The 18,600-nt window shown below is 43.7% G+C and overlaps 1 protein-coding gene across 1 annotated transcript in view; it reads right to left on the reverse strand.

Annotated features, from left to right (window-relative positions):
- Positions 1 to 26: 26 nt before the first annotated feature.
- LOC117562566 (AP-1 complex subunit sigma-2-like) overlaps positions 27 to 18,600 on the reverse strand; it is a 29,936-nt gene continuing 11,362 nt past the window's right edge. The window contains exons 3-6 of the mRNA XM_034240417.1: positions 9,459 to 9,567; positions 8,578 to 8,715; positions 3,764 to 3,794; positions 27 to 1,519 (exon numbers count right to left, since the gene is read on the reverse strand). Of these exons, the coding sequence (XP_034096308.1) occupies positions 1,467 to 1,519; positions 3,764 to 3,794; positions 8,578 to 8,715; positions 9,459 to 9,567 (331 nt within the window). The 3' untranslated portion in view covers positions 27 to 1,466. The remainder of the gene's footprint in view (positions 1,520 to 3,763; positions 3,795 to 8,577; positions 8,716 to 9,458; positions 9,568 to 18,600) is intronic.

Here is an 18,600-nt window from a genome sequence, read left to right on the forward strand (position 1 = left end):
TGCAACATGACCTGTTTACATCCACCTGGTAACATCCACCTGGTGCAACATGACGTGGTTACATCCACCTAGTACAACATGACGTGGTTACATCCACCTGGTACAACATGACGTGGTTACATCCACCTGGTGCAACATGACGTGCTTACATCCACCTGTTAACATCCACATGGTACAACATGACGTGGTTACATCCACCTGGTGCAACATGACGTGCTTACATCCACCTGGTGCAACATGACGTAGTTACATCCACCTGGTACAACATGACGTGGTTACATCCACCTGGTACAACATGACCTGGTTACATCCACCTGGTAACATCCACATGGTACAACATGACATGGTTACATCCACCTGGTGCAACATGACCTGGTTACATCCACCTGGTGCAACATGACGTGGTTACATCCACCTGGTAAACATGACGTGGTTACATCCACCTGGTGCAACATGACGTAGTTACATCCACCTGGTACAACATGACGTGGTTACATCCACCTGGTACAACATGACCTGGTTACATCCACCTGGTAACATCCACATGGTACAACATGACGTGGTTACATCCACCTGGTGCAACATGACGTGGTTACATCCACCTGGTACAACATGACGTGGTTACATCCACCTGGTGCAACATGACGTGCTTACATCCACCTGTTAACATCCACATGGTACAACATGACGTGGTTACATCCACCTGGTGCAACATGACGTGGTTACATCCACCTGTTAACATCCACATGGTACAACATGACGTGGTTACATCCACCTGGTGCAACATGACGTGGTTACATCCACCTGGTACAACATGACGTGGTTACATCCACCTAGTAACATCCACCTGGTGCAACATGACGTGGTTACATCCACCTGGTACAACATGACGTGGTTACATCCACCTTGTACAACATGACGTGGTTACATCCACCTGGTACAACATGACGTGGTTACATCCACATGGTACAACATGACGTGGTTACATCCATCTGGTACAACATGACATGGTTACATCCACCTGGTACAACATGACGTGGTTACATCCACCTGGTAACATCCACATGGTACAACATGACGTGGTTACATCCACCTGGTACAACATGACGTGGTTACCTCCACCTGGTAACATCCACCTGGTACAACATGACGTGGTTACATCCACCTGGTACAACATGACGTGGTTACATCCACCTGGTACAACATGACATGGTTATATCCACCCCCCACTTTTTTGTTTCACTGCTTATTGAAGTGTCTCCTCTCCGAATGGCAGATCTATACGAACAGGAAAGATAAGAACATCTGGTTGAGTAGGAGCTTAATAAATGTTACACAGGGGATCCAAACACACACTGATACACACGCTGTCTCCAACACAACATATATTATGGGCTGTCCATTCACAGTTGACTAGTCTGACTACAGGCCTACGTCACAAACACACAGTATTCACCTCCGCAGGCCTAGTTCTGGAAAAGCCCAGAGGACTCAGAGACCAGATTTGGGACCATCACACCTGAGAGGCAAACATGTTGATATGAGGACAGGAAGTCAAGAGAAGAGCAGCAGGAAGCTGCTTTTCTTTCATTGCTATAAGACGATATGCTTATCACCAGCAGCTCCTGTTTCATTCAAGGCTGATTAAAATAACTCCACCTAATCCCCTGAGGTATGTTTTCCTGGAACCCTAACCCCCCCCATCCCAAAGAAATTAAACTTGAGCGTTAGGGTTATGCTTTTTAAAGGACGGCAACTATCGTTGTCTTTAATAACAACATGATTGTTTCTTTTATTCCACTTAACCTACATGCCAAAATATTTGACAAGTTTAAATAAATTACTAAATTACACTAATGAAAATGTTGTTAATGGAACTGACTACTGATTGGTGGATCTAATGAAGCTTAGCGCAAGTTCAGACAGGAAGACCTATCACTCCGTATTGCACGTCATGGCAATACTCGCTCCCTGCATCTAAATGAGAGGGAGCGCCACTCCTCAGCTAACCTATCACTCCCCTCCATTTACAAGCCTAATCATCGCACCTGTTAATCCCTCTATATATGCTCTCCCCTTTCCTATCAGCTGTCTTCCAGGTGTCAACGCGCAACCCTCCTCCACCCCTTCGCCTCCTGCTTCAACTCAGGACCAAGCTTATTATCATTATACACACATGCATTTCCAAACATTTGGACTACCTATGTTGCAAATGTATTATCTTTTCAATGTACACACGGCATCTATTGCACGTTTGTCCGTCCTGGGAGAGGGATCCCTCCTCTGTTGCTCTCCCTGAGGTTTCTCCCATTTTTCCCTTTAAACTGTGGGTTTTCTCCGGGAGTTTTTCCTTGTACGATGTGAGGGTCTAAGGACAGAGGGTGTCGTATTGTCATACTGATATTTTGTACAAACTGTAAAGTCCACTGAGACAAATGTAGCATTTGTGATGTTGGGCTATGTAAATAGACATTGATTGATTGATTGATTAACCTTCTCCCTTCCAACCGGACCTAACCACTTATCACCACCACCAGTGTCTAGACCCAGGGGGGTTCATCGGAAACGGTTCTTCCCTTCCCGATTGATATCCTACAAAACCTGGGCCTAATCGCCAAAACACCATTTCATTCACTTGTCATGAACTGTCATCATTATGTTTCATTTATATAATGTGACCGATAATAAACATGTATTCCATACATCACGTCTCTCCTGATTGAACTGATGGTACTGACTTCTGATTGGTGGATCTACTGATGGTACTGACAGCTGATCGGTGGATCAACTGATGGTACTGACTACTGATTGGTGGATCTACTGATGGTACTGACAGCTGATTGGTGGATCAACTGATGGTACTGCCAGCTGATTGGTGGATCAACTGATGGTACTGACTACTGATTGGTGGATCTACTGATGGTACTGACTTATGATTGGTGGATCTACTGATGGTACTGACTACTGATTGGTGGATCTACTGATGGTACTGACTTCTGATTGGTGGATCTACTGATGGTACTGACTACTGATTGGTGGATCTACTGATGGTACTGACTTCTGATTGGTGGATCTACTGATGGTATTGACAGCTGATTGGTGGATCTACTGATGGTACTGACTTCTGATTGGTGGATATACTGATGGTACTGACAGCTAATTGGTGGATCTACTGATGGTACTGACAGCCGATTGGTGGATCTACTGATGGTACTGACTTCTGATTGGTGGATCTACTGATGGTACTGACAGCTGATTGGTGGATCAACTGATGGTACTGACTTCTGATTGGTGGATATACTGATGGTACTGACAGCTGATTGGTGGATCTACTGATGGTACTGACAGCTGATTGGTGGATCTACTGATGGTACTGACTTCTGATTGGTGGATCTACTGATGGTACTGACAGCTGATTGGTGGATCAACTGATGGTACTGACTTCTGATTGGTGGATCTACTGATGGTACTGACAGCTGATTGGTGGATCTACTGATGGTACTGACTTCTGATTGGTGGATCTACTGATGGTACTGACAGCTGATTGTTGGATCTACTGATGGTACTGACTTCTGATTGGTGGCTATACTGATGGTACTGACAGCTAATTGGTGGATCTACTGATGGTACTGACAGCTGATTGGTGGATCTACTGATGGTATTGACTTCTGATTGGTGGATCTACTGATGGTAATGACTACTGATTGGTGGATCTACTGATGTAGCACTAAAGCAGGGGTATCTAGGTTTCTAGAAACTGTACCTGCAAACAGGCGCATCTGAAAGTCTATGTTCTGAAAATCACAGGAAAGAGGAGACAGGCAGAGAAACAGTGAGCTGCAATTCCTTTAACTAAACCAAAGACAACAAGCAAAGAGAAGACAAATCAACAGAAATAAAGCAGCTGTTTCTGAAGGGAAATCTTATTTCCAACTAAAGTTGATGAAGAGACGAACAAAATATCAGGAATATGTGTTTTAGGTTTGGCTGATGGGAAAGTTGGTGTGCAATGATGAAGCCTTGAAACAGGATGAAGCATTGAAACAGGATGAAGCATTGAAACATGATGAAGCATTGAAACATGATGAAGCATTGAAACATGATGAAACATGATGAAGCATTGAAACATGATGAAGCATTGAAACAGGATGAAGCATTCAAACAGGATGAAACATTGAAACAGGATGAAGCATTGAAACAGGATGAAGCATTGAAACAGGATGAAGCATTGAAACATGATGAAACATGATGAAGCATTGAAACAGGATGAAGCATTGCAACAGGATGAAGCATTGAAACAGGATGAAGCATTGAAACATGATGAAGCATTGAAACACGATGAAACATTGAAACAGGATGAAGCATTGAAACAGGATGAAGCATTGAAACAAGATGAAGCATTGAAACAGGATGAAGCATTGAAACATGATGAAGCATTGAAACAGGATGAAGCATTGAAACATGATGAAACATGATGAAGCATTGAAACAGGATGAAGCATTGAAACAGGATGAAGCATTGAAACAGGATAAAGCATTGAAACATGATGAAGCATTGAAACAGGATGAAGCATTGAAACATGATGAAGCATTGAAACAGGATGAAACATGATGAAGCATTGAAACAAGACGAAGCATTGAAACAGGATGAAGCATTGAAACATGAATGAAGCATATGAAACCAGGATGAAACATTGAAACATTGATGAAGCATTGAAAACAGGATGAAGCATTGAAACATGATGAAGCATTAGAAACAAGACGAAGCAATTGAAACAGGATGAAGCATTGAAAACATGATGAAGCATATGTAACAGGATGAAGCATTGAAACATGATGAAGCATTGAAACAGGATGAAGCATTGAAACAGGATGAAGCATTGAAACAGGATGAAGCATTGAAACAGGATGAAACATTGAAACATGATGAAGCATTGAAACATGATGAAGCATTGAAACAGGATGAAGCATTGAAACAGGATGAAGCATTGAAACAGGATGAAGCATTGAAAACAGGATGAAGCATTGAAACATGATGAAGCATTGAAAGATGATGAAGCATTGAAACAGGATGAAGCATTGAAACATGATGAAACATGATGAAGCATTGAAACAGGATGAAGCATTGAAACAGGATGAAACATTGAAACAGGATGAAGCATTGAAACAGGATGAAGCATTGAAAGATGATGAAGCATTGAAACAGGATGAAGCATTGAAACATGATGAAACATGATGAAGCATTGAAACAGGATGAAGCATTGCAACAGGATGAAGCATTGAAACAGGATGAAGCATTGAAACATGATGAAGCATTGAAACACGATGAAACATTGAAACAGGATGAAGCATTGAAACAGGATGAAGCATTGAAACAAGATGAAGCATTGAAACAGGATGAAGCATTGAAACATGATGAAGCATTGAAACAGGATGAAGCATTGAAACATGATGAAGCATTGAAACAGGATGAAACATTGAAACATGATGAAACATGATGAAGCATTGAAACAGGATGAAGCATTGAAACAGGATGAAGCATTGAAACAAGATGAAGCATTGAAACAGGATAAAGCATTGAAACATGATGAAGCATTGAAACAGGATAAAGCATTGAAACATGATGAAGCATTGAAACATGATGAAGCATTGAAACAGGATAAAGCATTGAAACATGATGAAGCATTGAAACAGGATGAAGCATTGAAACAGGATAAAGCATTGAAACATGATGAAGCATTGAAACAGGATGAAGCATTGAAACAAGATGAAGCATTGAAACATGATGAAGCATTGAAACATGATGAAGCATTGAAACAGGATGAAGCATTGAAACATGATGAAGCATTGAAACATGATGAAGCATTGAAACAGGATGAAGCATTGAAACATGATGAAGCATTGAAACATGATGAAGCATTGAAACAGGATAAAGCATTGAAACATGATGAAGCATTGAAACAGGATGAAGCATTGAAACAGGATAAAGCATTGAAACATGATGAAGCATTGAAACAGGATGAAGCATTGAAACATGATGAAGCATTGAAACAGGATGAAGCATTGAAACAGGATGAAGCATTGAAACAGGATAAAGCATTGAAACAAGACGAAGCATTGAAACAGGATGAAGCATTGAAACATGATGAAGCATTGAAACAGGATGAAGCATTGAAACAGGATGAAGCATTGAAACAGGATGAAACATTGAAACATGATGAAGCATTGAAACATGATGAAGCATTGAAAGATGATGAAGCATTGAAACATGATGAAGCATTGAAACAGGATGAAGCATTGAAACATGATGAAACATTGAAACAGGATGAAGCATTGAAACATGATGAAACAGGATGAAACATTGAAACATGATGAAGCATTGAAACAAGATGAAGCATTGAAACAAGATGAAGCATTGAAACAAGATGAAGCAGGATGAAGCATTGAAGCAGGATGAAACATGATGAAACATGATGAAGCATTGAAACATGATGAAACATTGAAACAGGATGAAGCATTGAAACACGATGAAGCATTGAAACAGGATGAAACATGATGAAACATTGAAACAGGATGAAGCATTGAAACATGATGAAACATGATGAAGCATTGAAACATGATGAAGCATTGAAACAGGATGAAGCATTGAAACAGGATGAAGCATTGAAACAAGATGAAGCAGGATGAAGCATTGAAACAGGATGAAGCATTGAAACAGGATGAAGCATTGAAACACGATGAAGCATTGAAACAGGATGAAGCATTGAAACATGATGAAACAGGATGAAACATTGAAACATGATGAAGCATTGAAACAAGATGAAACAGGATGAAGCATTGAAACATGATGAAACATGATGAAGCATTGAAACATGATGAAACATGATGAAGCATTGAAACATGATGAAACATGATGAAGCATTGAAACATGATGAAACATGATGAAGCATTGAAACATGATGAAACATTGAAACAGGATGAAGCATTGAAACACGATGAAGCATTGAAACAAGATGAAGCATTGAAACATGATGAAACATTGAAACATGATGAAGCATTGAAACATGATGAAGCATTGAAACAAGATGAAGCATTGAAACATGATGAAACATTGAAACATGATGAAGCATTGAAACACGATGAAGCATTGAAACAAGATGAAGCATTGAAACATGATGAAACATTGAAACATGATGAAGCATTGAAACATGATGAAGCATTGAAACACGATGAAGCATTGAAACAAGATGAAGCATTGAAACATGATGAAGCATTGAAACAAGATGAAACATTGAAACATGATGAAGCATTGAAACACGATGAAGCATTGAAACAAGATGAAGCATTGAAACATGATGAAACATGATGAAGCATTGAAACATGATGAAGCATTGAAACATGATGAAGCATTGAAACAGGATGAAGCATTGAAACATGATGAAGCATTGAAACAGGATGAAGCATTGAAACATGATGAAGCATTGAAACATGATGAAGCATTGAAACATGATGAAGCATTGAAACAAGATGAAGCATTGAAACAAGATGAAGCATTGAAACATGATGAAGCATTGAAACATGATGAAGCATTGAAACAAGATGAAGCATTGAAACAAGATGAAGCATTGAAACATGATGAAACATGATGAAGCATTGAAACATGATGAAGCATTGAAACAGGATGAAGCATTGAAACATGATGAAGCATTGAAACAGGATGAAGCATTGAAACATGATGAAGCATTGTAACAAGATGAAGCATTGAAACATGATGAAGCATTGAAACATGATGAAGCATTGAAACATGATGAAGCAGGATGAAGCATTGAAACATGATGAAGCAGGATGAAGCATTGAAACAGGATGAAGCATTGAAACAAGATGAAGCATTGAAACAGGATGAAGCATTGAAACATGATGAAGCAGGATGAAGCATTGAAACAGGATGAAGCATTGAAACAAGATGAAGCATTGAAACATGATGAAGCATTGAAACTATGAAACATGAGAAGCATTGAAACATGATGAAGCATTGAAACAGGATGAAGCATTGAAACATGATGAAGCATTGAAACAGGATGAAGCATTGAAACATGATGAAGCATTGTAACAAGATGAAGCATTGAAACATGATGAAGCATTGAAACATGATGAAGCATTGAAACATGATGAAGCATTGAAACATGATGAAGCAGGATGAAGCATTGAAACATGATGAAGCAGGATGAAGCATTGAAACAGGATGAAGCATTGAAACAAGATGAAGCATTGAAACAGGATGAAGCATTGAAACATGATGAAGCAGGATGAAGCATTGAAACAGGATGAAGCATTGAAACAAGATGAAGCATTGAAACAGGATGAAGCATTGAAACAAGATGAAGCATTGAAACAGGATGAAGCATTGAAACAATATGAAGCATTGAAACATGATGAAGCAGGATGAAGCATTGAAACATGATGAAGCATTGAAACATGATGAAGCAGGATGAAGCATTGAAACATGATGAAGCAGGATGAAGCGTGATGAAGCATTAGAACATGATGAAGCATTGAAACATGGAGTGTGAGTCCTGACCTCCTGCAGCAGGTCTGCCTGCTCGATGGCCTTCAGGACGTTCTTCTTGGACGTCTCCTGAGCTTCCCCGCCCAGCAGGAACTCGTCCAGGATGAAGTAAGCCTTCTCGAAGTTAAAAATAATGTCCAGCTCACAAACCTGCACAAAAGAAGGAATCATGAATGAGAAATACTTTCATCAATATGTGGCAGAAATCTGCCCTACAACCAAACTAACAGCTGTTGTTTGAAACAAAGACCTGTGCTTTGGGACTTCAGAAACTAGTAACACATCAAAGAGAGGAACAACACACTCTTCCCATGCAGTAGTAAGATAAGATAAGAAGATAAGATAGTACTTTATTGATCCCAATTTGGGAAATGTTTGCGTTGCAGCAGCATAAAAAAGACATGGCATTGTACAATACAAATTCAAAGACTAGAAATAAACAAGAAAGTAGAAAATATACATGTTGAATTCAACAAGGTATTATATATACATAAATATATGGCAGATGGAATATTCAATATTTAATAGATTATATAAATGTACAATGTGATTTTATTCCAAGAGAAACTATGGAGCAGAGAGTTATATTCCAGCCAGAGGTGATTTGTTGTACAGAGTTATTGCAGTGGGCAGGAATGTGTTCCTGTATCGGTCCTTGTGACAGCGGAGCTGCAGCAGTCTGTTGGAGAAGGAGCTCCGCTGAGGATGGGTGGGGTTAACCATGATGGACAACAGCCTGTTCAGTGTCCACCACAGCTTCAAAGGGGTCCAGCTTGATGCCGATGACAGTGTTAAGACATCAAAGAGAGGAACAACACACTCTTCTCATGCAGGTATGTTGTACGGGAACGTAGACTCTAGGAGACCAGGTGGAAACAAGAGGAGAAACTCACACTGCCGAAGTATTTGTCCAGCAGCTCCACGTATCTGTGGATGATCTCCAGCGTGATGAGCTCGTTGTCCTGAGGCTCGATTGCACAGCAGAAGTACAGACTGGCATACCTGCAGGGGGGGGGGGGGGGGGGGGGGAGGGGGGTACAGTGAGCTCTAATGTAGTATACAGAGAGTACTGTGATCTCTAGTGTAGTATACAGAGAGTACAGAGAGTACTGTGAGCTCTAATGTACAGGGACATGCACAGGTACGGGCTATTGTTGCCTGAGCAACGGCCCGTTTCCCCTTTTTGGCTGACCTGCCCCCCTGGAGAGAGCGAGATGTTTTTTTTTCTTTCTGTTGTGGTCGAATCAACATGATAAGCCCACAATTAGTATTGTAGTGTCTCGCTGCGGGAAAGACACCAGCTTCATTCTTCTTCTACTACTTATTTTACTTCTTCTTCTTCTCCTTCTTCTTATATGTACACTGAACAAAAATATAAACGCAACACTTTTGTTTTTGCTCCCATTTTTCATGAGATGAACTCAAAGATCTAAAACATTTTCTAAATACACAAAATAACCATTTCTCTCAAATATTGTTCACAAATCTGAAAGAATCTGTGATGGTGAGCACTTCTCCTTTGCCGAGATAATCCATCCCACCTCACAGGTGTGGCATATCAAGATGCTGATTAGACAGCATGATTATTGCACAGGTGTGCCTTAGGCTGGCCACAATAAAAGGCCACTCTGAAACGTGCATTTTTGCTTTATTGGGGGGGGTCTGGGGGGGTCATAAAAGTCAGTCAATGCTTTCCAAAAGCACGAGCAGTGAACTCCAGGCCCACGTGACTGAACTAAAAATTGAAAGAAACAGACTAAGAAATGACGTAAGCTCCATGATCAAAACTGCTAAAAAGAATTTCATCAATGTCAAAACTGAGGAAAACAAAAATAAACCCTGTGAACTTTGGAAATTACTCAATAACCAGCTTGGCTGCAGTAAAAAACTCAAAACGAGATTTTCTAACTTAAACATAAAGACAGATAACAGGCTCATCACAGACAAACTGGATGTGGCCAAGTACTTGAACATTTTTTTCACAAACATAGCCACAACTCTTGTAAATAAATTACCCTCCCACTCAGGGCTTTTTGGAGTAGATCACATCCTGACCTACTACACAAACCTAGGGGTACGCAAAGATGATTTCAGTCTAGCAAGGGTAACAACAGCAGAGGTACTCATTAAACTGAGCGCCCTCCAACCTAACAAGGCCACTGGCCATGACAATATCCCCTCCAAATTCCTCAGAGACACAGCAACCGCCATCTCACCAGTCATAGCTCACATAATTAACCTCTCCATAAAACAGGGAAAAGTACCCAAAGACTTCAAAATTGCAAGAGTAACCCCCCTGCACAAAAAGGGCAGCAAATTGGACCCAGGCAACTACCGCCCTGTTTCTATACTTACCTCCATCTCGAAAGTCATGGAAAAAATAGTATATGAACAGGTCGAAAATTACCTCGCGGAAAAGAAACTAATCTATGAATTTCAATCTGGCTTTAGAACATCCCACTCCACTGACACATGCCTTTTTTATTTGAGCGACCACATCAAACAAGAGGTGGACGAGGGCAAGTACTGCGGCATGGTGATGCTGGACCTACAAAAGGCTTTCGACACTGTCAATCACCCCATTCTGATTGACAAGCTAAGAGCAATTGGTTTTGATAAACTATCGGTGAGCTGGATGCAATCCTACCTGGAGGGGAGATAACAGATGGTGGAGGTAAACGGTACTCTGCCCCCCCCCCCTCCCAGTGAGCTGTGGTGTTCCACAAGGAAGCATATTAGGTCCGTTACTGTTCCTAATTTATGTAAATGACATGTCATCAGCATGTGACTGCAACTTGTTCCTGTTCGCGGACGACTCAGCCCTGCTGGTCTCTGACAGGAACAGGTTGCAGATTGAAAAAACCCTCAGCTCCGAGCTCGGCAGAATCTGCACCTGGCTCGCCGATAATAAATTATCATTACACCTGGGTAAAACAGAGTCCATTCTCTTCGGTTCGAAACATAATCTCAGCAAATCCGACGACTTCTCAGTTGCAGTGGGCGACATTATTGTCACAAGTAAGAAGGAAATTACATACCTAGGATCTATTCTTGAGGCAAACCTCTTCTGTGACAAAATGGCATCCAATGTAATAAAAAAAGTCAATCAAAGAACTAGATTCCTATACCGGATCTCCTCTCTGGTAAACAAGAACACCCTGAAGACTCTGGCAGGAGCACTCATTCAAGGGTACTATGACTATGCTTGCATGTCATGGTACCATAGCACCTCCAAGGCGCTAAAAATAAAACTTCAAACATCGCAATATAAACTGGTCAGACTACTGCTTGACCTTTCATCTAGAACCCACCTCACCTCTGCCCACTTTGACAACCTAGGATGGCTTAGAGTAGACGACAGAGTACAGCTACTTGCAATGGGCCTGGTCTACAAGATCCACTACACCTCTATGGTACCCATGTACATGTCAAAATTCTTCCCAAAGGTCAAGGAATACCATGATCATAACACCAGAGGGAGCTCCACAAATCATGTGAAACCCAGATTTGGCACAAAAAAGGGGGAATACACGTTTCGCAATTATGCCACATCAAGGTGGAACGCTCTTCCCACAACTGTAAAGGAAAGTAAAACTATACTTACCTTCAAAACCTCTCTTAAAGAGCACCTTCGGGGGAGAGCATTGCAAAACTGGCCCCGGTAATGGTACAAATCTCAACCTGTCGTTCAATGGACAGCTTCCCCCCCCATCTATGTATATACTCGCATTTTAGACTCTGTTACTAACTGTATATCTGTAGACTTGGTATGTCTTAAATGTCCGGTTAGGATGTATTAGAACGAAATCTAAAATGAAAATTGTAAACAAGCAATCTGTATGTAAAAAACCACCTGTATGTAAATTGTAAATAAGCCATCTGTATGTCAAATATGTCTTATATGTCTTAAATGACATGATGAATTGGAAATGGGGGACCCTGATGTAAACAAGACGAAAGTCTTTCTCTGGTCTGCATCCCCTTAACAATTGTATGTTTTGAGCTGTACTTTACTGTACCCAATATACAAGCTGTTAATACACTTTTCAATCAATTAATCAATCAATCCGAAAACCAGTCAGTATCTGGTGTGAGGGGTAGGATTAGGGTTAGGGGTAGGGTTAGGGTTAGTGTTAGGGTAATGTTGTGAATCGAGTGGCCCATGGTGGTGGTGGAGTTATGGTATGGGCAGGCGTATGTTATGGACGACGAACACAGGCCACTCGATTCACAACATTACCCTAACCCTAACCCTAACCCTACCCCTAACCCTAATCCTAATCCTACCCCTCACACGAGATACTGACTTGTTTTCGGACCCCCCCCAGATCCCCCCAATAAAGCAAAACTGCACGTTTCAGAGTGGCCTTTTATTGTGGCCAGCCTAAGGCACACCTGTGCAATAATCATGCTGTCTAATCAGCATCTTGATATGCCACACCTGTGAGGTGGGATGGATTATCTCGGCAAAGGAGAAGTGCTCACTATCACAGATTCTTTCAGATTTGTGAACAACATTTGAGAGAAATGGTTATTTTGTGTATATAGAAAATGTTTTAAATCTTTGAGTTCATCTCATGAAGAATGGGAGCAAAAACAAAAGTGTTGCGTTTATATTTTTGTTCAGTGTAATTGCCCGCGACATTTTGAATGAAGAACTCGTTTCAGTGTGAACTCATTCCACAGTATGACCACAAAAGTGTTTTAAACCAGGTAGGCCTACGTTTTTATTATTTATGTTCTATATCGCTAAGTGTGTGATTACACATGTTACGTAGCCTATTATATATATAATATTTATTATAGGCTACTGTATTGGTGCCGGTGCGTTAAGACCATCTCCAGTGTCGGAATTTGGAAAATTGATTTTTAGTGTTCTCATGGCAGGGACTTTACTTCCTCTTGACACCATCGGTTATTTACAAAAAAACACCTACATATACTTGTTATTGTGCTTCTGTCTTTCTGTGTCTTTTCATCTGCTCTGTAAACTACTATTAAACATCCATGGTAAACTCCCTCAATGCGCCGCTCGCTCTCTTTTCTTGATCGCCCTCTCTCACATTCGGAAGAACACTTCGCTGTCCGCTTTATTGTAGGATTTCTGCCATGGCTCTACTTTAGTTTGACCATCTCTGTTATTAAGTTATGGAATACGAAATAAATAAGTAATTAGATACCTTACCGTTACTGCGCTCATAAAGAATGATACGAATACGAATAATGCGTATTGAACTGGTTTAATTAATTAGTGAGTTTATATAAGGTAATTATATAAGCCCTATTTTATCAGTATGTCTGCAATGGTCAAACTACATTGAATTGTGTGTGAATCTGGGTGTGACCCTAGATAACAACCTGTCCTTTACGGCAAACATAGCTGCTACAACCCGCTGCTGCAGATACACGCTTTACAACATCAGGAGGATGCGTCCCCAGCTGACCCAGAAAGCGACGCAGGTTCTGGTCCAGGCTCTCGTCATCTCACGCCTAGACTACTGCAACTCCCTCCTGGCTGGTCTACCTGCATGTGCCATCCAACCTCTGCAGCTCATCCAGAATGCAGCGGCTCGTCTGGTCTTCAACCTTCCTAAATTCTCCCACACCATGCCGCTCCTCCGCTCCCTCCACTCCCTCCACTGGCTTCTGGTAACTGCTATCATTTGCGTACCATGCTGCGAATGGATCTGGCTCTTCCTACATCCAGGACATGGTTAAACCGTACACCCCAGCGCGTGCACTCCGCTCTACATCAACCAAACGGTTCGTTGCACCCTCACTGCGAAGGGGACCCAAGTTCCCATCAGCAAAAACACGTGGGTTTGCTATCCTGGCTCCAAAATGGTGGAATGAGCTCCCATTGACATCAGGACAGCAGAAAGCTTACACACCTTCCAGACTGAAAACTCATCTCTTTCGACTCCACTTCGAGCGATAGAACTATTAACAAAGCACTTATATACTAACAAAGGGCTGGCTTATCTAAAGCCAGTTGAGTAGCACTTGAAATGTTTGGCTCTATGAAACCTGATGTACTTTATGATTCTGTTTTCTTCAAGTTTGTATTTTGTTGGTCGAACGCACTTATTGTACGTCGCTTTGGATAAAAACGTCAGCTAAATGTGATGTAATGTAATGTAATTGTCCCCACTTTTTCTTTAATAGTTACTAACATTAGATATTTTAATGAGATATGGACCGCAAAACAAAACATTTCCCTGGTCTTCATTTTAAAAATCAAGTAGTTGCCTTAGCTTATTTTGTTATGAGATGATGATGTGAATTACTGTTCAAATGAATGTAATAAGTGTTTTGGTCTTATATATGCGGCCCTTTTTCCAGTTTAGAGCAATAGCCCCTCCAAATGTCTGTGCACGTCCCTGCTAATGTAATATATGGAGAATACTGTGAGCTCAGTAACTTTATTTAAAGAAATTGAAGTAAAGTCAAGTAAAGTTAGTAAAGTTAGTAAAGTTAGTAAAGTTAGTAAAGTGAGTAAAGTTAGTAAAGTTAGTAAAGTTAGTAAAGTAAAGTTAGTAAAGTTAGTACCGTGCGTCCCGTGCGTACACGTAAAGTACGTCCCTAGTCCACGTACGTGCGTCCGTTCGTCCCGTTAGTCCCGTGCGTCCGTTAGTACCCGTTCGTCCCGTTTGTCCCGTTCGTCCCGTTCGTCCCGTTGTCCCGTTCGTCCCGTTCTTCCCGTGCGTCCCGTTCGTCCTGTCCCGTGCGTCCCGTTCGTCCCGTTCGTCCCGTCCGTCCCGTCCGTCCCGTGCGTCCCGTGCGTCCCTGTTCGTCCCGTTCGTCCCGTCCCGTTCGTCCCGTCCCGTTCGTCCGTTCGTCCCGTCCCGTTCGTCCCGTCCCGTTCGTCCCGTGCGTCCCGTTCGTCCCGTGCGTCCCGTTCGTCCCGTCCCGTTCGTCCCGTCCCGTTCCTCACGTGCGTCCCGTTCGTCCCGTCCCGTTCGTCCCGTGCGTCCCGTTCGTCCCGTGCGTCCCGTTCGTCCCGTCCCGTTCCTCCCGTGCGTCCCGTTCGTCCCAGTCCCGTTCGTCCCGTCCCGTTCGTCCCGTTCGTCCCGTTCGTCCCGTCCGTTCGTCCCGTTCGTCCGTGCGTCCCGTTCGTCCCGTCCCGTTCGTCCCGTGCGTCCCGTTCGTCCCGTGCGTCCCGTTCGTCCCGTCCCGTTCGTCCCGTTCGTCCCGTCCCGTTCCTCCCGTGCGTCCCGTTCGTCCCGTCCCGTTCGTCCCGTGCGTCCCGTTCGTCCCGTGCGTCCCGTTCGTCCCGTCCCGTTCGTCCCGTCCCGTTCGTCCCGTTCAGTCCCGTTCGTCCCGTCCCGTTCGTCCCGTCCCGTTCGTCCCGTGCGTCCCGTGCGTCCCGTGCGTCCCGTTCGTCCCGTCCCGTTCGTCCCGTCCCGTTCCTCCCGTGCGTCCCGTTCGTCCGTCCGTTCGTCCCGTGCGTCACGTTCGTCCCGTGCGTCCGTTCGTCCCGTCCCGTTCCTCCCGTGCGTCCCGTTCGTCCCGTCCCGTTCCCGTTCGTCCCGTTCGTCCCGTGCGTCCCGTTCGTCCCGTCCCGTTCGTCCCGTGCGTCCCGTTCGTCCCGTGCGTCCCGTTCGTCCCGTCCCGTTCGTCCCGTTCGTCCCGTCCCGTTCCTCCCGTGCGTCCCGTTCGTCCCGTCCCGTTCGTCCCGTGCGTCCCGTTCGTCCCGTGCGTCCCGTTCGTCCGTCCCGTTCGTCCCGTGCGTCCCGTTCGTCCGTCCCGTTCGTCCCGTGCGTCCCGTTCGTCCCGTCCCGTTCGTCCCGTGCGTCCCGTTCGTCCCGTGCGTCCCGTTCGTCCCGTGCGTCCCGTCCGTCCCGTCCCGTTCCTCCCGTGCGTCCCGTTCGTCCCGTTCGTCCCGTCCCTTTCGTCACGTCCGTTCGTCCCGTTCGTCCCAGTTAGTAAAGTAAGTAAAGTTAGTTCAATCAGGAGAGACGTGATGTATGAAATACATGTTTATTACCGGGACACATGATATGAGAGAATAGTGATTGACAGATTACAACAAGTGAATGGAATTATGTTTGGCGATTAGGCCCCGGTTTGCAGGATGATCATTCAGGAGGGGAAAACCGCTCCGAAGAACCCCCAAAAGAAGTGAAGTATGAAGTACTGAGATGTGAAGCATTTCTTCCCTTATGGGCTGACTGCGGAGATCTGTGGATGCAATTAGATTAACGCAGGAACATGATGAGAATGCCGGAATTGCTGCCGGGCTTACATGAACGCCAGCCATGGGTTAACGCCTGGCGTAGCGGGGTGAAACATGGTGCAGGCCCACTGGCCGCGACCTGCACTCGCAGGGTTAACCATAACGCAGACCCGGAGGTCACAACCTGACGTTCGGGGTTAAACATGAACACAGTGACGCGTATACATGCTGACGTGCTATGAAACCACCACCAGTTATAGGCATAATTACCGAGTTTAGTGTTTGAGACCTTGGATAGCCAGCACGCACTGATATCCGGGCAAAAGTGGGATATGAAGGCGGAGGAGGACCACCGTCCGAGTTGCAGGGATGAGGGAGAAATGCCTTGAATGGCAGCACCTATCTGAACGAAAGCCCTGATATGCTATTAAGACGCCACCACCAGTTATATGCATATTTACCATGGGTAAACTGAAGAGATCTTGGATTGGCAGCACGAGCCGATTTCCGGCCGAAGGGGGAGATGTAGACAAGTAATGCACGAGAGCTGTTTACAGTGATGCATGAATATCATAACCTGGATTAACACGAGCCAAGTGAGCATAAACCCGAGAATATGAATGAAGTGCAGGGTGCACGCAGAAAAATACATACACTTAGTTAAATACTGAGACATGACCCGTGATATAGTCTAGCTTAATTAGCAGTTAAGTGCGCCAGGATGCGTCATAGATGCTGATGAGCTGATTGAGTGATTAAGACTGTCTTCTATCATCTGAAATGAGGATGATGGAGGGACGCTAGTGTTAGATCCAGCGAGTGTGATAATAAATGTGTAAGCAAAGTGGAAATCTGAGCGTGCCGCTATGGCGGATGATCTCATGCAGATATTCCCCCCAAAACGGAGGATGTGCAATGCACGTCCTTAAGAGATGGGGGAAAACGCGGTCGTCGTGAGGCCGGCGGATGCCACGTCCGGGAAACGGGAGATGATGGTGTGCCGAAGATTATCCGCATGCGAAGTACGGTTGCCCGGTGAGGAAGAGCAACTGTCGTTGGAGATGTTTGCTGTATACGCCTTGACGTTTATGTGGATGCACGCAGTTTGGTTAGAGGAACGTTAATACCATGAGCTTGATGTGATGCCTAGGAACTCCAGGTGTGTGACAAGGCCTATAGTTCCTCATGATTAGGAACGCTGTGCTCCTGGAGGATTATCTTCTTCTTTCTTCTTCTCTTTTCCCAGTTGAGCGGAGTTATAGGTTAGTAATGTTGTATTTGAACACTAGATGCGTAAAGGCAATGCATGAGGGGATCTCCCTGGGCAGTGGGTGATTGAACTGGGGAGAGACAGCTATTAATATTATTTACCCGAATAGCCGGTGCACGCGTAGTTTCTCCTTACTTGACTCCCGCTTGAGGCTGAAAGAGTTCTGCTGAACGGATGATGGGAAATTTAAAGCGCGTCGTTAATATCTGCTCTGACGAGCCAGCCTTGGCCTGCACACTATTAAGATTACATTATCTCCGTGCGTAGACGGAGGGAACATTGACCGTTGTCATCGAGATTGCCCTGAGCAATACCAGTCATGCTAGTAGCCTACGCTAAAGCGAATAGAGTTGTGACGAGCAGTAGCGCTTGAACAAAGTGACTAGAACGCGACGGCACCTTGAAACGCTTATACGAGTCGGGCAGCACTAAGAATCTGTTATTGTGTAGGAAACGGTTTAATGCCGCAACGATATTGACAGTAGTCGAGATGACTGATTAGCTCGGTTGCTAAGCAACATCACCTGTATGATGCCAGAGAACCTTAATGACGGTGTTGTGATGCCGACGGCGTAAATTCATACTGAAA

Source organism: Gymnodraco acuticeps, unplaced genomic scaffold (assembly GCF_902827175.1).
Source record: "Gymnodraco acuticeps unplaced genomic scaffold, fGymAcu1.1, whole genome shotgun sequence".
NCBI lineage: Eukaryota > Metazoa > Chordata > Actinopteri > Perciformes > Bathydraconidae > Gymnodraco > Gymnodraco acuticeps.